Raw genomic sequence first — 20,999 nt, forward strand, 5'->3', positions numbered from 1 at the left:
GATTTTATGCCAAACCAGGTTTAAAATAGAGCTGCAGCCTGCGACTTTGCAGGGAAATGGTTAATGGGGTAGGTCTGATACAATTGACCAGGGAGGCCATAGCATTTGGCACACTTGATCATCCCACCAGCAGCGGCCAGCACTTCAGATGGATGCAAAAATTCTCAACAGCCTCCTCCTAACCTTGATTGTCCACTTAAAAAACTTTCCAAGAAGCACCTTCACACTTTCTCCCACACTGGCCCTTGTGCATGAGAAGAGCTTCTGCAAGGCTGCCTGGGTGTCCCTCAGATCTCTCCTTAAAACACTTCTCTGCCGTGATTCCTACAACCCACTCGGCAGTATCATCTCATTGTTTCCTCGTATACTCCCATTTGTCTGTATCCACCTGTTTTCTGTAGTTTCATACTTTGGTGCAGGGACCTTCTCTTAGCTATGTGTGTGCACAGTGGAGCCCTGGCCTCCAGGTGCTCCTGCAATATGAATAATGCATAATAATGACCAATGGTGCAGTGTGAGGCCGTCTTTCTTATGGGCTCAATGACTGCCCAGTGGAGACTGAATTAGCTCGTCAGCCCTAACATTAGTTCCTCCAGATCAAGGCTGAGACCCGTGGGTGGAAGTGGGTCTGTGCTCTGCTTCCGTTTTAAGCACCGTCAGTCAGCGCTTGCGCACCATAAAATGATTTTAATAAAACGTCCCTGGCTCCAGAACCAAGCTCAAGCACAATAGCTTGAGCGTAGGCTCTGATCAGCCAGGTGATTGAGCTTTCTCTCCTCAGCTATGGATTTCCCTCAGCACAGCAAGCAGGTCCTGGATCAGCTGAACCAACAGAGGCAGCTGGGCTTGCTGTGTGACTGCACCTTCGTGGTGGACGGCATTGACTTCAAGGCCCACAAGGCCGTGCTGGCAGCCTGCAGCGAGTACTTCAGGATGCTGTTTGTGGATCAGAAGGACGTGGTGCATCTCGACATCAGCAATGCAGCAGGTATGCAGGTGCGGCTCCTGGGAGAAGCCAAGGCTGCACTTGGGAGAGGAGCTGTGGCCCTGAGATGGTAGGCCATATCCTCAGCAGGTGTAAATCACTGTGGTCTTGTTGAAGTCAGTGGTGCCACACCAATTCACACCAGCTGTGGCTCAGACCCAAAGTGTGCAGAACCTCCTAGAAAACATTAGGGCTGGGGTGGGGATAGTAATGTTCCTCCTGAACGCTGGAGTTGCCAGACTGGATCAGACCCATGTTCATAGCCCAGTGTCCCATCTCTGACAGTGCCCAGCACCAGATGCCCCAGAGGAAGGTGCAGGAACCCTGAAGTAACAGAAGTGGGATAATCTGACCTCATTACGGTCTCCTCTTGATCCCTAATAGAGATTGGTTTAAACTCTGAAGCATAGGGCTTGTCTACATCACAAAGTTGCAGCGCTGGTGAGGGGGTTACAGCGCTGCAACTTAGGAGGTGTACACATCTGCAGGGCATCACCAGCGCTGCAACTCCCTGTTTGCAGCACTGGCCGTACTCCCGTTTTGTCTCGGGTGTAGAGGATCCAGCGCTGGTAATCAAGTGTAGACACTTACCAGCGCTTTTCTTGACCTCCATGGAATAAGCAGGTATCCCAGCATACCTGAGGAAGCCTCTCTGGTAATCAAGCAGGTCTCCTTTCCCGCGGTTTGCTCCGGTGTTCTCCGAATCCTCCCCCAAGCGGGTCTCCTTCCCCGCGGTTTGCAAGGGGGTTCGGGGAACGCGAGAGCAAACCGCGGGGAAGCAGGTCTCCTTCCCCGGTTTGCTCTCGCGTTCCCCGAACCCCCCGTGCAAGCAGGTCTCCTTCCCCGGTTTGCTCTCGCGTTCCCCGAACCCCCCGTGCAAGCAGGTCTCCTTCCCCGGTTTGCTCTCGCGTTCCCCGAACCCCCGAGCAAGCAGGTCTCCTTCCCCGCGGTTTGCAGGGAGGTTCGGGGAACGCGAGAGCAAACCGCGGGGAAGCAGGTCTCCTTCCCCGGTTTGCTCTCGCGTTCCCCGAACCCCCGTGCAAGCAGGTCTCCTTCCCCGGTTTGCTCTCGCGTTCCCCGAACCCCCGTGCAAGCAGGTCTCCTTCCCCGGTTTGCTCTCGCGTTCCCCGAACCCCCCTTGAAGCCGCCCAACAGCGCTGCAGTGTGGCCACATCTAACACCACTTGCAGCGCTGGTTGCTGTAAGTGTGGCCATTCTGCAGCGCTGGCACTATACAGCTGTACTAATACAGCTGTAACAACCAGTGCTGCAAAATTGTAGATGTAGACATACCCATAGTTTCTAGAACTTGGTTTGTATTAGAATCATAGAATATCAGGGTTGGAAGGGACCTCAGGAGGTATCTAATCCAACCCCCTGCTCAAAAAAAGACCAACACCAACTGAATCATCCCTGCAAGGGCTTTGCCAAGCCGGCCCTTAAAAACCTCTAAGGATGGAGATTCCACCACCTGTCTAGGTAACTCATTCCAGTGCTTCACCACCCTCTTAGTGAAAAAGTTTTTCCTAATATCCAAGTATTAACTGTTATAAGTCTGCATATTCTTGATATCCGTGAGAAACGTTCACTCACTCTTTGAATCTTGCTAAGTTCTTGGCCTTAATGACCTCCTGTGGCAGGGAGTTCCACAGCCTCATTATATTTTGTGCAGCAAAGTATTTTTCCTTTGATCACTTTTGGACTTGCTACCTTTCAGTTTCATTGACTGTCCTCTTGTTCTTGTGTTATGGGACAGGGAGGATAGCAGCTCCTGCTCCTTCTTCTCTAAACCACTCATTGTTTTATATGATTTTATCATGACTCCTTTTATTCATTTCCTTGTGTCTGCACTACAGAGACCATACCAGGTACCTATACTGGCATAGCCGCCTACAGTAGACACGGCCTACGCCAACAGAAGTTATTTTTGTGGATGCAGGGAACTCCCCCTTCCCGAATGACATTAGCTAGGCCTTCTTCCATCGACACTTCTGTGTCTACACTGAGTGGGATTGTTGGCATAGTTGTGCCAGTCAAGCATGTGGGTTTTCTCACGCCCCTAACTGACACAGCTATGCTGATACAACTTTTTAGTGTAGACCAAGCCTAAGGTAACAAGCCCAGTCTTCTCCATCTCTCTTCATAGAGACTGTTTTCATGCCCCTAATCATTCTCATCATCCTTCTCTGAACTTGTTTGCATTCTACAATATTATTTTCTAATGGGAGGACCAGTTCTGTGCACAGTATTCTAGAGGTGAGGGGTACCGTCATTTCAGATCATGGCATTACAGTGTTTTGTATATTATTCTCCATCCCATTCCCTATGCATCCTACCATCTTGTTTGCTCTTTGACTGCAGCTGCTCATTGAGTAGAGGTCCCCATTGAATTGTCCTCAGCGATGCCCTGATTTCTTTCCTGAGTTGATCAATTTGTTTAGAACTCTGCTAAGTTCATGAACCTGTCAGGTTTAAATTTTTCCCTCCAATGTGCATTGCTTGGCATTGATCAACACTGAATTTTCTCTGCCATTGTATTGTCTATTCACCTAGCTTCATTAAGCTCTGAAGTTTCTCTGTCTTCTCTTGGTTTGACTAACCTAAATGACTCTGTGCCTTCTGCAAAGGTTGCCTCCTCACTGATCATCTTTCCACCTCGTTTCCAGATCATTAATAAACATATTAAACAACTCAAGACCTAGTAGGAACCTAGAGGCACCTCACTGTTAATCTTTTATGATAGAAACTGGCCGTTTATCCCTATTCTTATTTATTTTCTGTCCGTAGCCAGTTTTTGATCCATGACAATATCTTGCCTCTCCCTCCATGAATACTTAATTCCTTCAGTAGTTTCTTGTGCAGAACCTTGTGAAAGGTCTGTTGAAAGTTGAAAGGATGTTCACAGGTTTCCGTAAACCGTTACCTTATTGACATGTTCAAAGAATTCTGACACATCAGTGAGATGAGACCCATCATATCGTGATCTTCCCAATCTTCCATCTTTTTTGTTCTATTTTTAGTTATCCTTTCAACCAGTGTACAGGGTACAGGTGTAGGACTTGCTCGTCTGCTGTAATTCCCTGATTCACCCCTATGGCAGCTCAACAGCCGGCCAGATACAACCCGTTGGATGCCTGTGATCGAGATGTGGCCAGTACCCTGTACAGACACTCACCACTATAGAGATAGCTGTCTAACAATCATCTGAAAGGAAGAAGGAAACAATGATCCTGCCAACATATAGTATATGCCTAATACCTATTACTTCAGTATGTGTGGTTGGACAGATGTGCCTCACGTCTAGAAGCTAATGGTCTTAGAGTAGAATGGGAGATTATCTATGCTCTGTAACTGCAACATACTTCCAATGTTTACCAGTAAGCAGTGGAAAGATTTGTATTGTTAATATTAGAAGAAGATGGATTAGTTGTCTTGCATTAGCACTTAAAGGCTCCCACCAAGATGCAGGGCCTGTTGTGCTAGGCTCTGTACCAGCACCGTCGTCAGAGACAGTTCCTGCTTCAGAGAACTTCCAGGCAAAACAGACAAGCCAAAGGAGGAGAGAATGGAAGTATTATTATCCTCATTTTACGAACAGGGCAATGATTCCCAGAGAGAGGAAGCGACTCACCCAAGGCCGCACAGGAAGTCTGTGGCAGAGCCAAGAACTTAACCCAGGTCTCCTGAACCAAAGCATCATCCTGCCTTGATCTGACATTCCCCAGGATACAATCTGCACTGCTGAGCCGCTGGGTCCCCTCAATTCTCCAATCTAGGGTGCCTTTTACACTGCTTCACTGTGAAAGCAACCACTCCTGCTCTGCTCTCACGCAGGCTCTAGCATGTAAATTACTCCTGAATTGTATTGCAGAGTCACACCAGCATATTCCCAGTCCCAGACTTGTCCCCAGAAATGTACGTTTTATACTGCCTAGTTCTTTCCTTCCATGCAGTACAAGCTCGTAGAAAGTCCGTCATTTCATAAATAGAAAACAATATGCACAAACCCTGGTATCTCAAATGGAGTTTCCTAAACACTTCAATCCAAACATGCACTGGTCTAGAGAAAACAATAAAACAAGTTTAACAACTACAGAAAGATAGATTTCAAGTGATTACAAGAAATGAGGCATAAAAGTTGGTGTTGGATACAAAGAAATAAAAGGTAAAATGCAAGTAATACTTAACTTAACGAGTTAAGTGAATTCAACGCAAAAGGTTTCCCTCACCACATGCTCACAGCAGTCTGGCTGGATCCTTTCAGCCAGGACCACTCCCCCCACTTGATGCTTCCTTTTTCTTTCAAACGTTGTTGGTGCTGTGAGGAGAGATGAGAGGTGATTTGAGGTCTCTGTTCCTCATTTTTATATCTTTCCTCGTCTTTGAGAATCATCGCCAGCTGGGGTTCAGGCAACAGCTAATCTGTTTGCACGGGAACCCCCAGCTGTTCTGTTGCCAATATGTAAACTTCTCACTCGCATCCTTCTTCCTGCCAAAGAATGGTTGTTTACCCAGGTGATGCTCCATTTGATTTTGTTGACACTTGGCTGAAGCATCAGTTTGCCTTTTGTCTCTGGTGAACTGGTTTGGGCTGCTTCCCTAGACTTGGAACATGTCTTATACAGTTACACCGTTGCCACATATGTTTTACCAGGACAATAATGTTCAGCAGATTATGAATTTTTGAATGATACCTCAGAAGGCATACTTTGTACAAAACGTATCATTGTTTATAAAAAGGATGAACATAAGGGTACAGACAGTCACACTCCCTGAGTTCCATGTCTTATTTATGTCAGCCTACAGAATTTTACTTTTCCCCACCCTCTTGTGCTAAACTAACACTAACAATGGTAACAACTGGTTAAGGTATCATTATTTGTTACTCTTACCTAGAAAGTAAGAATCTGGCATGGTTTGAATTAGGCTTTTCAGGGAGTTTTATAGCTGCATATAGGATACGTTGTTAAGGCCTTTGAATCAATGGGAGTTAGCCATCCTAAACCTTTTTTAAAAATCTGGCCTTTAGTCACTAATGCATGTTCAACCTCTAAATTGTTGGCAATTTAGCTTGCTGTGAAAAGGGCCACTCATCTCCGGAGCTTTGATTTGTGTTTGTTTTGTTTCTGATCTGTTTTCTTGCAGGCCTTGGTCAGGTACTGGAGTTCATGTACACAGCCAAGCTCAGCCTGAGCCCAGAGAACGTGGAGGATGTACTAGCAGTTGCCGGTTTCCTCCAGATGCAGGAGATCGTCAACGCTTGCAATGCTTTGAAGTCTCTCACCGTGTCAGCTGAACCCAGTTCAGAAAGCCACAAGGTCCCTGAAGTGACCGGTAGGCAGCCCTCTTACCCCCTGGGGCAGGAGCTGAGAGGAGAAGCTAAACTTTGATTCATTCCCAGTTAGATGTTTTCTTTACTCTAATAAGCTGGCCTGGAGATTGTATTGAACTCGGTGATTAGTCAGTCAATAAAGAACCATTGCCTTCCAAAAGAAATGTAAGGAAGGTGCAGGTGAGGTCACCCCATGCTGTGCATGTGGCCTGCGAAGCTGCAGAACATTGGCTCCCAGGCTCTGGGGGCAGCACTGCCAGTTTCCCAGGTGAAGAGCACAGCTGTACCTGGCAACGTCCATCTCATGGTCAGTGGCTGCTCTGTCGCGTCAATGGCTCCAAATCCTAGTCTTGGCACTGCGAGACTTAGAGGATAGGGATTTGGTGCACTAAGATTGGTCAGACACATGCAGCACATTTCAGTATTGCAAGTCATGAGTTCTGGCTTAGATCTGTTCCCTCTAACTTACCCTCCCAAGATACAGATGAGGCTTATGTATCTGTGTAACCCCATGGATGGCACCAGGCGTTATGTGTTTGCTACTAAATGTTTGTTTTCCTTTCTTGTCCCACTAGTGGTATGTGTTGATAGCATCTTCAGACAATTAGCGCCCTGGGTGCTATTGGCTGGCTTTTCTGACTGCTCTGTCCATTGTTTGGACTCTCAGAGAGGCCAGTGCGGAAGTTTTGGTTGCTTTGTCCATCTGTCGTCACCAAATGTGAAGGGAGTGTGGTTTGCTTGTGTGTGTTTCCCCTGCAGGGGATGAAAAAGCACCTGAAGAAGGTAAAGCAGCAGCAGCAGCGTTCGGTGGACTCGACAGAGCTGAGGAGGTCCCATCTGATAGACAAGAGGAGGAGCTGATGACGGAGGCCGCAGCAGAGCCAAAGGAGAAAGAGCCCGAGGAGGAGGACAGCAAGGAGACCAACGACCGAGCAGGTCAGCCTGAGGAGGGTTATGTATAGAAAGTGAAGGTAATTAAGCTTCCTGGCTTCATACCTTCACTTGTGTGGTGCTAGGCCTTGGGGCAGCCTTCTGCCTCCCCCAAACCCCTTAATCTCACCTGATCCTTTCCACAGCCCTCCATGTTCCCCCCGTTTCCTCACAGTACGTCTCAGCCGTCGCAGTGAATGGTTCTAACGTGCTCTTCTTTGTTTCTAGGTGCAGGTGACGCCGTACGGGAGGACCCCCACTCTGAGGTGCCCACTAGCCAGCAGCCAGAGGATACTAGGCCCAGCATCGCCAGCCTGGCTGCAAAGTGCAGCTCCTCCCAGAGTTCAGAGCAAGGTGCGACCTGCAGCTGGCACGGGATGGGGCTTTGACAGTAACTTCCCTCCTTACATCCAGCTTTCTCGTCTCCAGCTCCTTATGCACAGAGGAATAGCTCCAGACCCCAGGTTCCCCATGGCCACACCGCCACACTTGTCAAACGTTTCTGCCCTGGGTGTTTGGTTTCACCAGTGCAGGGCTCGCTGGTTCTTTCCCGGGCAGTTGGCTGGCTCGGCTCCACCGGGAACAGGCCTAAGTGGCGTACCACAGCAGGACGTGAAGTGGGAACGGGTGTCACTGTATGCTGTACAGCCCATGCTCTCGCAGCAGGCCATGAAACCTGCAGCCTGGGCCGTCCAGGTCATCAAGTACGTCAGGATTGCATTGCTCTGAGCTGCAAATAGTTGGAGCTGAAGTTGGGAATTTTAAGGGCTGTAGTTTTCGTTGGCGCAGGAGCTTACGTTTGCAAATCCAGGAACTGAGGATCATCCTGCTCGTTAGATCCAGCCTGTTTGAAAGCACGGGGCTTCCCTGGGTTTTGTATACATAAACCTAGATCCCTTTCATGCTGGCAGAAAGCGAATACCTCTAGAGGAGGAGGAAACCTACCCCTTTAGCATACCACAGCTGGGCAGGTGAGCCAGGCCGGAGGAGCCGTTGTGAAATGCCAGGGCCTGTTAGAAGCTACAAAGCAGCGTTTCGGTAGCTTTACTGAGGCACTTAGAGAAATTACAGTAACTCTAGACAACTTTTTCCAGTCAAGGGGTTGCAAATCCCAGTTCCCAAGCAACGAGAGACGCCCCATGTCCCAGGCAGCCCATTAGACCTGAATTATGTTGGGGACCCCAGATCTGTGGGGCCCTGTTCCCTGAGCCCTCTCTGCCTCACCAGCATGCAAACACCGGAGGGTTCCAACGTCTGTGCACTTCAGGAAGTGTACAGGGGTGGGGAAGGCTGGCTGGGTGGAAGCCCCAAACTCCTTGTGCACTGCTTCTTTAAATGCCGAACATGGCCCGTATCGTATTTTTAAGCTGTAGCAATTTCAGCAAGAAGTGACAGTTATATGGCCACGCAAATGGACATCTAATTGCATTTTTACCAGACACTCTGAGAGTAGGTGCTGAACAAAGGACAGGGCTGGAAACAGGAGCCTACTGTGTACAGAACAGGTTCCCCGCCAGGCAACAGCAGTGCAAGCTCCCCAGGGCTGTCCTGCCAGCTGCCCCTGCTCCCACCTGGGGGCATAGCTTGGTTTCCCATTCAGTCAGTGGAAGCTCTGCAAGGCAGTCGGTGGTGGGTTTAATGCTGTGAAAGCACCTGTCCAATGGGAACTAAACTGAGATCATCCAACAGCCCTGCAGGGGGGAATCTTTCAGTCACTCCTGACTCTGCATCGGTGACCTAGAAGTGACAGGCCGAATCCCGTCACTGGTCCCTTAAGCCTGGGACCCATACTTAGGTTGAAAATTTTCCATCAAAACCTATTTTTGCCCAAAAAAAAAAAACCCCAACAGTTTGGCATCTAAACAAAATTTTGCACAAAAAGTGTCTGCTTTCCGTGGAAAATGTTGATGGGTTTTTTTGGTTTTTTTCATCAACCTGAATAGCTGAAAACCAAAATGTTTCAATTCTCAAATAAAACCATGGAGCATCATAGGAATTGTAGTTCAGGTGTCTCATACTCCCAGTCCCCCTCTCGGTTGGACTCCCTGGCCAGATTTCGTTTCCCCTGATACTTTGTGGCCATGTGACTGCTAGGAGGCATCCCTCTCCCCTCCCTCAAGGCAGGGGCTGTGGCCCTTCAGGGCAGATGAAGTCTAAGCCGGGAGCCTGGCCTCTAGAGGAGGCTGGAAGCATGCAGCGCTACGGCTGCCTTTCAGGTTCGAAATATTTTGGTTTTCAGCTGAAAAAATTCAGGTTTTGATTTTTTTTTTTTGTTTGTTTCTTCCAAAAACTCAAAATTGCCCCTGGGGGAGTAACTCCCTTTTCCAAGCAGCTGTCCCATCTGGGTCTTTGTCTCCCAAGTCTGCAGGCTTCTTTTATTAACCATATGCAATGCCGCAGCAGGATTTTTGTCTCCCCCCTTTTATTCCTGGTTTTCAGCATCCCTCTGTCTCCTGCAGAAATGGAGGTGGAGCTGGAGGGGAAGGAGGAAGAGGAGGAGATGACAGCGGAAGAAGAGGAGGAAGCTAAAATCCCAGAGGAAGAGAAGCCACGGTTGGAAAACGGAGACAACCCTGAGGATAATGAGTCAGGGGGCACAGACTCCGGGCAGGAGAACTCCGTGGAAGCCAGGCTGCTGCGATCAGGCACCTACAGCGACAGGACCGAGTCGAAAGCCTATGGCTCGGTGACTCACAAATGTGAGGTAAGGTGAGCGCAGCTTCCTCCCAGGCCTCAGTTCCCCTGGACCTCGGCGAGGCTGGCTCTTTATCCTGTGCGTCTTTGTCCGTAGGACTGCGGAAAGGAATTCACGCACACCGGTAACTTCAAGCGGCACATCCGGATCCACACTGGAGAAAAGCCTTTTTCTTGCAGGGAATGTAACAAAGCGTTCTCCGACCCGGCGGCCTGCAAAGCCCACGAGAAGACACACAGGTACAGCTTGCTGCCAACCGAAAACAACATGCCAGTGAGCACCTGCTCTTCGCTGCAGCTGCCGGTCTGCTCTGCAGCCAGGTGTGGGAGCTGCAGCTCATGTAGACGGACCTGTGCTAGCTCCGATCTAGCTAGCTCAGTGAAAACAGACGTGTGGATGCTGTGCTGTGGGCTGCACAAGTCCCCCTGACACCCCCCACGTATGTACTGGCTGTGTAGCCTGCACTGCTGCATCCTCACTTTTATTTTTATCGAGCCAGCTAGATTAACCCTAGCATGGGGGTGCCTGGATGGGCTGCACATCCCATCTGTGTGTGCCAGCAGCTGGGAGTTGGGGGGTTGAGAGGACTTAGCAGGTAGAGTGAGGGGTTGCTAATGGAGTGAACTCCACTCCAGCCAGGTTGATGCACCCTCTCATTCTGCCCCTTGCCTGCTGTCCCCCCCCCCCCCCCGTGGCAGCAGACGTCTGGCTGGGTGTAGTGCTTCTAAAGGGGTGAAGCCCCTCTGACCCAGGGAACAGCCCCTCCTTGCTGCTTGGCTACAGCAGAGCTCGCCCATTGCTGCACACTGGAGTCCTAGTCTCTGGTGCTGATGTCTTGATGCTGGAGGTATTCCAGAACGTGCCTATGTTGACTCTCTAGGCAGGTGTCTTGTCTGAGGGTTGATCTTAGAGCTGCCAAAAGGAGAAGGATCAGAAATGTCTGTCCCGAACAGACAAGCTGCCTGGCTGCCGTGCGGAGTCCCTCAGTCCCTTCTGAATCCCTCTTTCAGCCCTCTGAAGCCCTACAGCTGTGAAGAGTGCGGCAAGAGCTACCGGCTCATCAGCCTGCTGAACCTGCACAAGAAGCGGCACACGGGAGAGGCCAAATATCGGTGTGACGACTGCGGCAAGCTCTTCACCACCTCAGGCAACCTCAAACGGCACCAGCTGGTGCACAGCGGCGAAAAGCCCTACCAGTGTGACTACTGCGGGCGCTCCTTCTCCGATCCCACCTCCAAGATGCGCCACCTGGAGACCCACGACACAGACAAAGAGCACAAGTGTCCTCACTGCGACAAGAAATTCAATCAGGTGAGTGGATGGCAGCTGGGGAGCCCCTCTGACAGCTTGCTGGGACCTCCAGGGGCACCCCCAACACCTGTGGACAATAAACACCCCCGTGGCAGACTTGCTTGTCCTTCTGTCTGCCAGAGAAGTTGCTGGTTGGTTGCATTCACCAGCCTCGAACCCAGAGCCGCTAGAGGAAGGCCAGATTGGGGTCATCAAGTCTCTGGGCTGCCTCTCCCTGTTGGTATGGGGTCTCATCCACGGCCCATGGGAAGACTTCCATTGATTCTTCCATAGGCCTTGGGTCAGGCCCCTTGTGAAGTGCCAGATGGCAGCTGCAGGCTGCATTTCTGGGGCTGGACCCAAAGCACAGCCCCAGAGTCCCCAGTTCAGAGTTAGCACTTTGTCCTCCTCCTCCTCAACATGCGACTAACACGTGGAAACGTTTTGCATTAGGTGTCTCCTTAGTCCCCAAGAGCCCCTTCTCCCCTGTGAAGAGCCCAGGAAGATCTGGGGGGGCTATAACAGAGCCTGTCTCCTCCATGTCAAAGTCCTCCGTGGAGAACTAGAGAGCAGCCAGCTACTCTGGAGTAGGTCCCCCGTCCAATCTCTGTTCTGCTCTGTACTGGTTCTCGGTGTCTGAGCACCTACATACTAGCCCTGTGAGAGGTTTGATTGTCCCCATTCTACAGATGGGGAAATTGAGGCACAGAGAGGGAGGTGACTGATTCACCCCCCGTGTCGCAGTGAGCCAGGAAGAGAATTCAGGTTTCCTGACTCCAACTCTTGTACTGTATCCCCGGGACCCCACTGCTTCGGAGCTCTAGAGACAAGGGGGTTGGGAGGAAAGAAAGTCAGCCTGTGAGCCCTGATCGATTTGTCCTCACGTTAGTAGCAGCTGGAAGGAGGCGTGTTACAGTGCAGCTTTGGGCAGAGGCTTTGTCTTGGCAGCATCTGGGGATGCCTTTCTCCATCTCACTCCTGAGGCTGTCGCTGTCCGAGGCCGCAGCACCCTCCTCTCAGGAGAGCTGGAGCTGAACGTACGTCCCCGTCCCAGCTCCTGAACCACAAGACCAGATTTGCCACATGTACGCAGCACAAACCTAGGACAAAGCAGTGGCTGCTGCTGTGGCAGGGCTGTGGTGGATGAACAGACTTCGCACGTCTGTGCTACACTAAGACATTGTCACTGAAATGCTGCTAGGGCTGCCAGGCGTCTGGTTTTCAGCCAGAACGTCTGGTCGAAAAGAGACCCTGGCGGCTTCAGTCAGCACCACTGACCAGCCATTAAAAGTCGGGTCGGCAGTGCAGTGGGGCTAAGGCAGGCTCCCTGCGGCTCCTGGAGGTGGCCAGTGTGTGCGGCTCCTGGAGGTGGCCAGTGTGTCCAGCTCCTTGGCGCAGGGGCCAGAGAGCCTCTGCAGCTCCCATTGGCGGGGAACCACGGCCAATTGGATCTGTGGGGGCATCATCTAATTCACTGGCCGCTCCCGCCTAGATGCCAGATATGCCGGTCCCTTCCAGGAGCGGCCTGAGGTAAGCACTGCCCGGCCAGAACCTGCACCCCCTCCCACACCCCAACCCCCTGCCCCAGCCCAGAGCCCCCTTCTGTACCCCAACCCTCTGCCCCAGCCCAGAGCCCCCTCCTGCACCGCAAACCCCTCATCCCCGGCATCACCCCGGAGACTACGCCCCTAGCTGGAGCCTGCACCCCTGCCCCAGCCCAGAGCCCCCTCCTGCACCCCAAGACCCTCAACCCCCTGCCCCAGCCCAGAGCCCCCTCCTGTACCCCAAACCCCTCATCCCCGGCCCCACCCCAGAGACTACACCCATAGCTGGAGCCTTCACCCCAACCCCCTGCTCCAGCCCAGAGCTCCCTCCTGTACCCCAAACTCCTCAGCCCCAGCCCAGAGACTACACTCCCAGCTGGAGCCCCTCCCCTCTCCCCCACACTCCAATTCTCTGAGCCAGCCTGGTGAAAGTGAGTGAGGGTGGGGGAGAGCGAGCGACCGAGGGGCAGGGGGGAGATGGAGTGAACTGGGGGCAGGGCCTTAGGGAAAGGGTGGGGCAAGGGCAGGGCCTCTGGGAAGGGCCAGGGCAGGGGGAAAGGGTGTCTGGTTTTGTGTGATTAGAAAGTTGGCAGCCCTAAATGCCACCCACCTGTGTGCGTCCAATATACATGGGATTGCCCACACAATCCCTCTGCTCCCCGAGGAGCAGCAGGGCTCAGTGCAGCTGGTTTGTCTGCCTGCAGGTGGGGAACTTAAAGGCGCACTTGAAGATTCACATCGCGGACGGGCCGCTGAAGTGCCGGGAATGCGGCAAGCAGTTCACCACATCAGGTACCACGGGGGGGACGCGTGGGCGGGTGGGTACAAGCGTGTCTGCTCTGGCTGTCCCATGGCATTTGCAGTCAGCACCACCTAGAGTAGAGGCCGCGTCTTTGCAGGCTTAGGCTGGGTTGGGAAGAAGCATTGGGGTGGGGTGAGCTGCTCCTCAGTGAGTCGCCAGATACTCATCATGGGCACAGCATCTCTGAGGTGAAGATTTCCCGGGGGCACCCCCTGCTTGGACAGAAAGTGCTGCCCAGGTTGGCAAAAGGAACTTCTGACACTGCTAGAAGCAAGCCCAGCTCCCCAGTAAGGGGGCAGAGGGACAGCTGGTGCCCTATTCTCCATCATCAACCCCAAGACTTCAAGGATCATGAGTTAGGCCCCAAAATATCATGAACTGGGCTTAAGACTCGCATGATTTAAACATAAGTAAATAATGAAATTGGGTGGTTCTTTGTCCTCAGGTGTCTGAGCCTTTAGGGAGTCACAGCCACAGGCTTCTCTCCATAGCCATGAAGGCTAGAAAATTCCTGTTTTTTTAAAAATGGAAGCTGAGAGTCTTGTGTAATCACCTGACTCCAGGAGCTGGGGCTTTAAGAAGAACACCAAATATGGCAAGACCTGTGCTGCCAACCTGAGAGCTGACAGTGCTGCCCATTAGCATTTAATACAATGGAAGAGTGAAATCTAAAATCCTCAGAGACGCTGGGTGTCTCTAAAGCCACCGCTGGGGTCAGGCCACGTGAGTCACTTCTTGAGCTGAGCTGTTCCTGTCGCCCTAGATTGCTGTTTGCCAATGCAAAGCCCCCCTCATGGCATAGCACGGGTCCCTTGCCTCCTGCTGCATTGCGCGGGGCTGAGAGCATACTAGCCAGTGTGTATTTGTGTAACAGGCTAGAAATCCCAGGGCCTCCTGAATGTCGCACTCAGTAACTGAACAATACGCAGTCCTGTGGCCTCAGAAGTGGAGAGCTAAGGCAGCACGAGGCCACGGAAAATGCACTGCTCTCGTTTGGTGATTTCTCACCGGCTCAGCGCAGACCGAGCGAGCCAGTCTGGAGGGGGAGGGGGGAGTGCTCACGCACACACAGCCCTCTGGGCTACTGACTCCCCTTTGTCTGGCTCCTCCAAGGGAACTTGAAGAGGCACCTGCGGATCCACAGCGGAGAGAAGCCGTACGTGTGTGTGCATTGCCAGAGGCAGTTCGCGGACCCTGGCGCCCTGCAGCGGCATGTTCGTATTCACACAGGTAGGGGACCCCAGCCTGGGCCAGCGGGGGACCAGGCCCCGAGACCCCCATCCTCTTGCTCTGGGGGCTAGGCTCAGCAAAGCAAGCAGCAGGGCTGGGGATGGGCTGACTATGCAGGGCCATGTTCCTCTCGGACCTCTGCCAAGTACCATCAGTAGCTGCCAAGAGGCTTTGGTTTCGTGTGTATCTGTTGTGCAGCAAACAGTGGGGTCTCCTGTGTGCTTCCAGCTCTTCAGAACGCTCCCCCTCGCCCCACGCCAAGGGGCCTGTGCTTCCTGCCCCCAGGATTCCAGAGCGTGTGTATGTACTCGGCATAGCCCAGCGTAGTGGGACAGCTGTGCCCGGGTCCTTCGGAGAACTGGTCTACTGCCCATCATCACAGTATTTGGGCGGCCTCTGTGTAAAATCAACAGCAAGAGTGAAGTCTCTGGTGGATTCTTGGGCTCTCTGACACTCACCCGGTTTTGGTGCCAGAGCTCTGCTTGGAAGAGGGAGCAGCCGACCTGCCTAGCGAGGCTGTAACTCACTAGAGCACAGACTGCTGGCGGCCGGGGGTCAGGCAAGTGGCATGAGAAGCCGATGTGCTGAGTGTGACAGGAGTAGTGCCACGCTGCTGATGAGCTGCAGAACAGTGCGGTTGGGACAGACATGCCCAGGGACTGAGACGTGGTCTCATCTTTATACCCCTCCTGCCACACACTGGCCCAGTCCTTTAACTCCTTAAAATGGCTCAAGATAATTAACTCCTAAGCAGCCTGCGAGGATTTACAAAGGGGTCTCACAAAACTGAGTGGCAAAATGGCAGATGAAATTCAGTGCTGATAAATGCAAAGTGATGCACATTGGAAAACATCTTCCCAACTATACATCCAAAATACTGGGGTCTAAATTAGCTGTTAACCACTCAGGACAGAGAAAGTGGAGTCATTGTGGATAGTTCTCTGAAAACATCCACTCAATGTGCAGCGGCAGGCAAAAAAGCGAACAGAATATTAGGAAAGGGATAGATAATAAGTCAGAAAATATCATAATGGCTCTGTACATAATGGTACATCCACGTCTGGAATACTGCATGCAGATGTGGTCACCCCAGCTCAAAAAAGAGATACTAGAATTGGAAAAGGTACAGAAAAGGGCAGCAAAAATGATTAGGGGTACGGAACAGCGTCCGTGTGAGGAGAGATTAAAAATACTGGGACTTTTCATCTTGGACAAGAGAGGACTAAGGGGGGATATGATTGAAGTCTATAAAATCATGACTGGAGTGGGGAAAAGCGAAGGAAGTGTTATTTACCACTCTCATAACACAAGAACCAGGGGTCACCCAATGAAATTTCTAGGCAGCAGGTTTAAAACAAACACAAGGTAGTATTTCTTCACACAACGCACAGTCAACCTGTGGAACTCCTCGCCAGAGGATGTTGTGAAGGCCAAGACTATAGCAGGGTTCAAAAAAGAACTAAAGTTCATGGAGGATCCGTCCAACAATGGCTCTTAGCCAGGATCGGCAGGGATGGTGTCCCTAGCCTCTTTGCCAGATGCTGGGAATGGAGACGGGCTGGATCACTGGATGATTCCCTGCTCTGTTCACGCCCTCTGGGGCACCTGGCATTGGCCACTGTCGGTAGACAGGATACTGGGCTAGATGGACCTTGGGTCTAACCCCGTCTGGCCGTTCTTACATTGTGCCATGTCTGAATGAGAGTCGGCTCTTCGGAGCAGCTCGTGTGTCTCCTCGGGCCTCCCAAGCACGTGTGAAGCGCCCATGTCTGTCCATCCCAGAGCTCTTCATTTCAGGCCCCTAGGGCTCAGGTGAGCTGCCTCTTTCCACCCACCTGGGAAAGGCCTGAAGCGGCAGAGCCCCCAGGATCTCTAGACGGCTGCCCCTATGGCCATGTGTAGGGGTCAGTTGACTGGGGGAGCGGCCCACCAGCAACTGATCACTGGCCCTAGGCATGGGTGGGGCTAGTGGGTCTGGCTGCTGAGCTCTGCCCTTCTCTCCCCAGGCGAGAAGCCCTGCCAGTGCCTGATCTGTGGCAAGGCCTTCACGCAGGCCAGCTCCCTCATAGCCCACGTGCGCCAGCACACCGGAGAGAAGCCCTACGTGTGCGAGCGCTGCGGCAAGAGGTGAGACCCCGCCCCGTCCTCCTCCTGGGCTCCTGGCTGGGCCCCGCCTCCCTCCCAGACATCCAGCTGCCCAGGCAGTCCTGGATCTTAGCCCAGCAAATACAGGAATGGGGCCCCGTGGGATCTCCTGCTGCCCATGTGCTCCTGCTTCCTGCCACCTGGGCCCCTCGCCCGCTGCCCAGGGTCCAGATCTGCTGGCAGAGGGACAGTTACTTCAGTTGGTTTGTTGCTTTCTTTTCCTTATGGTCCCGGGGAGGAGCAGGGGTCTCTGGGGGAATCGCCAGTGAAGTACACGGGCTGCTGTGCCCAGCTGAGGATGATGGGCGGCTTCTGCCAGCCCGGTGCCAAAGGGACTGCTGCCATTCCCAGCGGGTGCCCGCAGAGGGGGAGATCAGAGCTCTGTGAGAGCTGGTCTCCTCTCAGCCCCGCTGGTGCCCCTGAGATCAGCTGGGGGGTGGGCTGCACATGGCCGGGGATACTAGCTAAGGGGCTCTTAGCTCCCAGGGACTAACCTTCAGCACACTGCTCTGGCCCAGCTCTCCTTGTGCTGGGACACGTGACGCTTGGCACTGGACGAAGTGCAGAGCCGGTGGGGGAATTTCACCATTTCCGGGCCTGACTGCGTGTGGTCAGAACGATTCTCTGTCCAGGGCTGGGGATTGTTACGATGGGGCTCCGCATCCGGGGCCATTTGATGGGAGCCGAGCACATGAGCCTCTGCCGTCTCTTTCCAGTTAAAGGGGCAGTACTGGCGTTGGGCACCTGGGGGCACAAGGTGTCCACCTGCCGCATGCTCCCAGCTGGGCTGCACTGGGCCAGCTCAGTGAAGAGGCTGCAGGCTCTGAGCCAGGCCTTCTCTCTGCTTTCAGGGGAGGCCCATGCATCTGACCCATCTTGGACAGGGGCACCAGGCGCTCTGTGCTGGGGTCCTGTGACTGCACCCAGCTCCCTCCGCTCCCCCTTAACGGCCTCCCCCTTCCTCCCCACTAGGTTTGTCCAGTCCAGTCAGCTGGCCAACCACATCCGTCACCACGACAACATCCGACCGCACAAATGCAACGTGTGCAACAAGGCCTTCGTGAATGTGGGCGACCTCTCCAAGCACATCATCATCCACACTGGTGGGTCCCGCCTCTCCGTTCCGGCAAGCACAGCTTCTTCACGCTCCTGGGAGCCGCTGGGCCCAGCAGCATGGAAATCCCATGGGGAGATACCATGGCTCAGAGCCGGGCACCTGCTGGGCTGGGCTGGGAGAGGGAGGGGAGGGGGATCTCGGCAGTCCTGCTCCTCGCCCATGTTTGGGGTCTTGATTATCCTGTGCCCTTGAAACGACCCGGGCATCCATCCAACAGGCTGTGACCGACCCCCCGGCCCTGCCCCTGAGCAGCTTCTGCTCCCTGCTCCTGTCGCGTTTCCCTGCAGAGCTAACCCAGGCCGGGGCTTGGTTCCGTGCAGGGGAGAAGCCGTTCCTCTGCGACAAGTGTGGCCGCGGCTTCAACCGCGTGGACAACCTGCGCTCCCACGTGAAAACCGTGCACCAGGGCAAGGCCGGCATCAAGATCCTGGAGCCGGAGGAAGGCGACGAGGTCAACATCGTCACCGTGGCCTCGGACGACATGGTCACCTTGGCCACGGAGGCGCTGGCAGCCACGGCGGTCACGCAGCTGACAGGTGAGCCTGGGAGTCTCCCTGCGCCGTTAGCAGAGCAGGAGCCGCCCTCCCTGCACTGGGCATGGGGCGAGAGGGGCCTGCTGCTCCAAAGGGAAACCTCTCTGGGGCTCGCTGAGGCTCTCGCCTCCCCTGGGTCCCAGGCCCCTTCCCCTCTGTGGTCTCTGGCTCAAGTCTGCCCCACTGCGGAGCGTGGCTGGGGGTCGTTACCATCTGAACACAATGTAGGCAATGAATTTGGTGGGTGTCAGTCCGGGTCCCATGGCCGCTGGCACTAATTGCCTGCCTGTTGGCAGCCTCAGCAGCGGCCAGTCAGAAACGTGTGCCGAGCGAGTCCCCCTCTCGCTCCTAGGGCTGGCTCCATGCTCGCCGGCATGGGGCAGGACGCCTGTCTGTAGGCCTGTTGCCTTCCACCAGCACTGCATGGAACAGGCACCCCGTGGGTCCCAGCCCCTCTCTCCATGCCTGGCAGGGACTGGACTGTGCCTGGGGGCTCTACCTGAGCGAAATCAGCCGGCAGCCTGGCCGGAGGGTGGGGGGGCTGAGCCCCGAGGTTTGTTCAGGCCAAGTCACTCTCCTTCTCCCCTCCCCAAACTGCAGTGGTCCCCGTGACAGCCGCCGTGACGGCAGACGAGACCGAAGCACTTAAGGCCGAGATAACCAAGGCCGTGAAGCAGGTGCAGGAAGCAGGTGAGGAGCAGCTGAAAGGCTGCACGCATGGGGGCTCCCTACTCCTGAGCCCATGGGGGGCGTTTCCTGGCAACGTACCGATTGTTCCAAGGGGAGCAGACCTGGGGCCTGCTTCAGTCCCAGAGAGGAGACGCCGAACTCGTGGTCCAGTGGCGTTCTAGAAGCAGCCCAGACGTTTGGGGAGCGTCCATCAGTGCAGCCTCCCCGCACTGGCAGGAGTCTGCAGGAGCAGGTCCTGGCGGCTGGGTTGGCGTTGCTGCACTTCTCACTGATGCAGGGCTTAATGCTCCAGCACAGAGATGCCTGGTCCCTCTGCAACATCCTTCCACCTGCGCCTCCAGCCCCGCACTGCACCCAGCTCGCTCCAGGAGACAGCTGGTTATTTCCCCATGGAGCTCAGCAAAGCGAAGGCAGCTGTTTGCAGAGCCCCACACGCGCAGTTAAAGGGATTGAGGGGCTCAGGGTTCTCCTGTCTGCTGGGCCCATGGGGATGGGGGCCGGAGCGGAGAAAGTTGGCACCTTCTGCCCTTGGAATCTAGGCCTGACGGTGATGAGGGCTGGGCGGCACCTTGGGCTGCACGGGATCCTCCCAGCGTTTTTAACAGGGGGGCAGGCTATGCAGCACTCCTGCTGTTCATGGCTCGTGGGGAACCCCGGCCTCTGGTTGATTGCATTTGAGCACACTCCTCAGCCCTCCCATCCCTGCTGTTTAGCCCATCCCGTGGGGACCGGGCCGAGTGGTTCCCTAGAGATTTCCTAGGGCTATGGCCAGTCTAGTGTGTAAAGGACTCAGACCTTGGGATCCCCCTTGCATGGGGACTGTTCCCTCTGGGGGGTGGATTTCTTCATGAGAGGGTCATGCTGTGTGTGAGCAGGAGCAGGGTCCCAGCCCTGGCTCCCAGGCATCTGTCTGGCTACACGGCCTTTGGGTGAGTCGCTTCCCCGCTTTGTTACAGACCCCAACACCCAGATCCTCTACGCCTGTGACTCCTGCGGGGAGAAGTTCCTGGATGCCAACAGCCTGGCCCAGCACGTGCGGATCCACACGGCGCAGGCCCTGGTGATGTTCCAGGCCGACACGGACTTTTACCAGCAGTACGGAGCCGCCGCCACGTGGCAGGCTGAGCAGGTGATCCAGTCAGGGGAGCTGCTGTTCCGAGCCCGTGACGGGACGGAGGTGCAGACCCCCATGGCTGAGGAGTGCCAGAACCCTGCAGAGTGAATCCGCAGCACCGGACCAGTCAGAACGCCCCCGGGAGTGGGACCCAGGAGAGGAGATGGATCATGCTACAGCATTTGGCTACTAATGGTCTGAAAAGGAAGTAGGAGCCCACATGGGGGCGCTGCTGAGTCAGCTGCTGGTCACATCCCGACCAGTTATTTAAAGACAGCTCCATGGAATGATGTAAAAATGTATTTCTGTAATGAGAGAATCCACACTAAGTTGTGTAATATCTAGAGAAAAATAAATCCCATTATTTTCTAAATCCTATTTAAAACCAATCCCCTGCCCCAGCCTCCTGGTGCTATGACTGCTTCCTGCCTTTTGCACTCAAACCTCCCCGAGCACTTGGGGCGAGCTGCAGAGCTCCCCTTCCAGCCTCGGGCTAAGCCAGGCGAACCCCGGGGGCGGGGCTGGGCCAGGGGCTGTGCTGCCCTCCTGAGCCTGCTGGATGTTACAGGGGGTTTCTGGCCCAAGGAAGGGG

At 53.9% G+C, this 20,999-nt stretch overlaps 1 protein-coding gene across 2 annotated transcripts in view; it reads left to right on the forward strand.

Moving 5' to 3' along the window:
• The window catches only part of ZBTB17 (zinc finger and BTB domain containing 17), a 35,178-nt gene extending 14,386 nt beyond the window's left edge, over positions 1–20,792 (forward strand). Inside the window, exons 2-15 of one of the 2 annotated variants that reach the window (XM_050931212.1) lie at positions 782–988; positions 6,131–6,319; positions 7,077–7,253; positions 7,476–7,601; positions 9,707–9,951; positions 10,039–10,181; positions 10,953–11,253; positions 13,481–13,568; positions 14,692–14,808; positions 16,815–16,935; positions 17,926–18,056; positions 18,391–18,606; positions 19,204–19,293; positions 20,250–20,792. In XM_050931212.1, the coding sequence (XP_050787169.1) occupies positions 782–988; positions 6,131–6,319; positions 7,077–7,253; positions 7,476–7,601; positions 9,707–9,951; positions 10,039–10,181; positions 10,953–11,253; positions 13,481–13,568; positions 14,692–14,808; positions 16,815–16,935; positions 17,926–18,056; positions 18,391–18,606; positions 19,204–19,293; positions 20,250–20,515 (2,417 nt within the window). In that variant the 3' untranslated portion in view covers positions 20,516–20,792. The remainder of the gene's footprint in view (positions 1–781; positions 989–6,130; positions 6,320–7,076; positions 7,254–7,475; positions 7,602–9,706; positions 9,952–10,038; positions 10,182–10,952; positions 11,254–13,480; positions 13,569–14,691; positions 14,809–16,814; positions 16,936–17,925; positions 18,057–18,390; positions 18,607–19,203; positions 19,294–20,249) is intronic. The other variant, XM_050931213.1, reaches the window with a different exon arrangement.
• Positions 20,793–20,999: the final 207 nt, after the last annotated feature.

The sequence above is a fragment of the Gopherus flavomarginatus genome, chromosome 21 (assembly GCF_025201925.1).
Source record: "Gopherus flavomarginatus isolate rGopFla2 chromosome 21, rGopFla2.mat.asm, whole genome shotgun sequence".
Lineage (NCBI taxonomy): Eukaryota > Metazoa > Chordata > Testudines > Testudinidae > Gopherus > Gopherus flavomarginatus.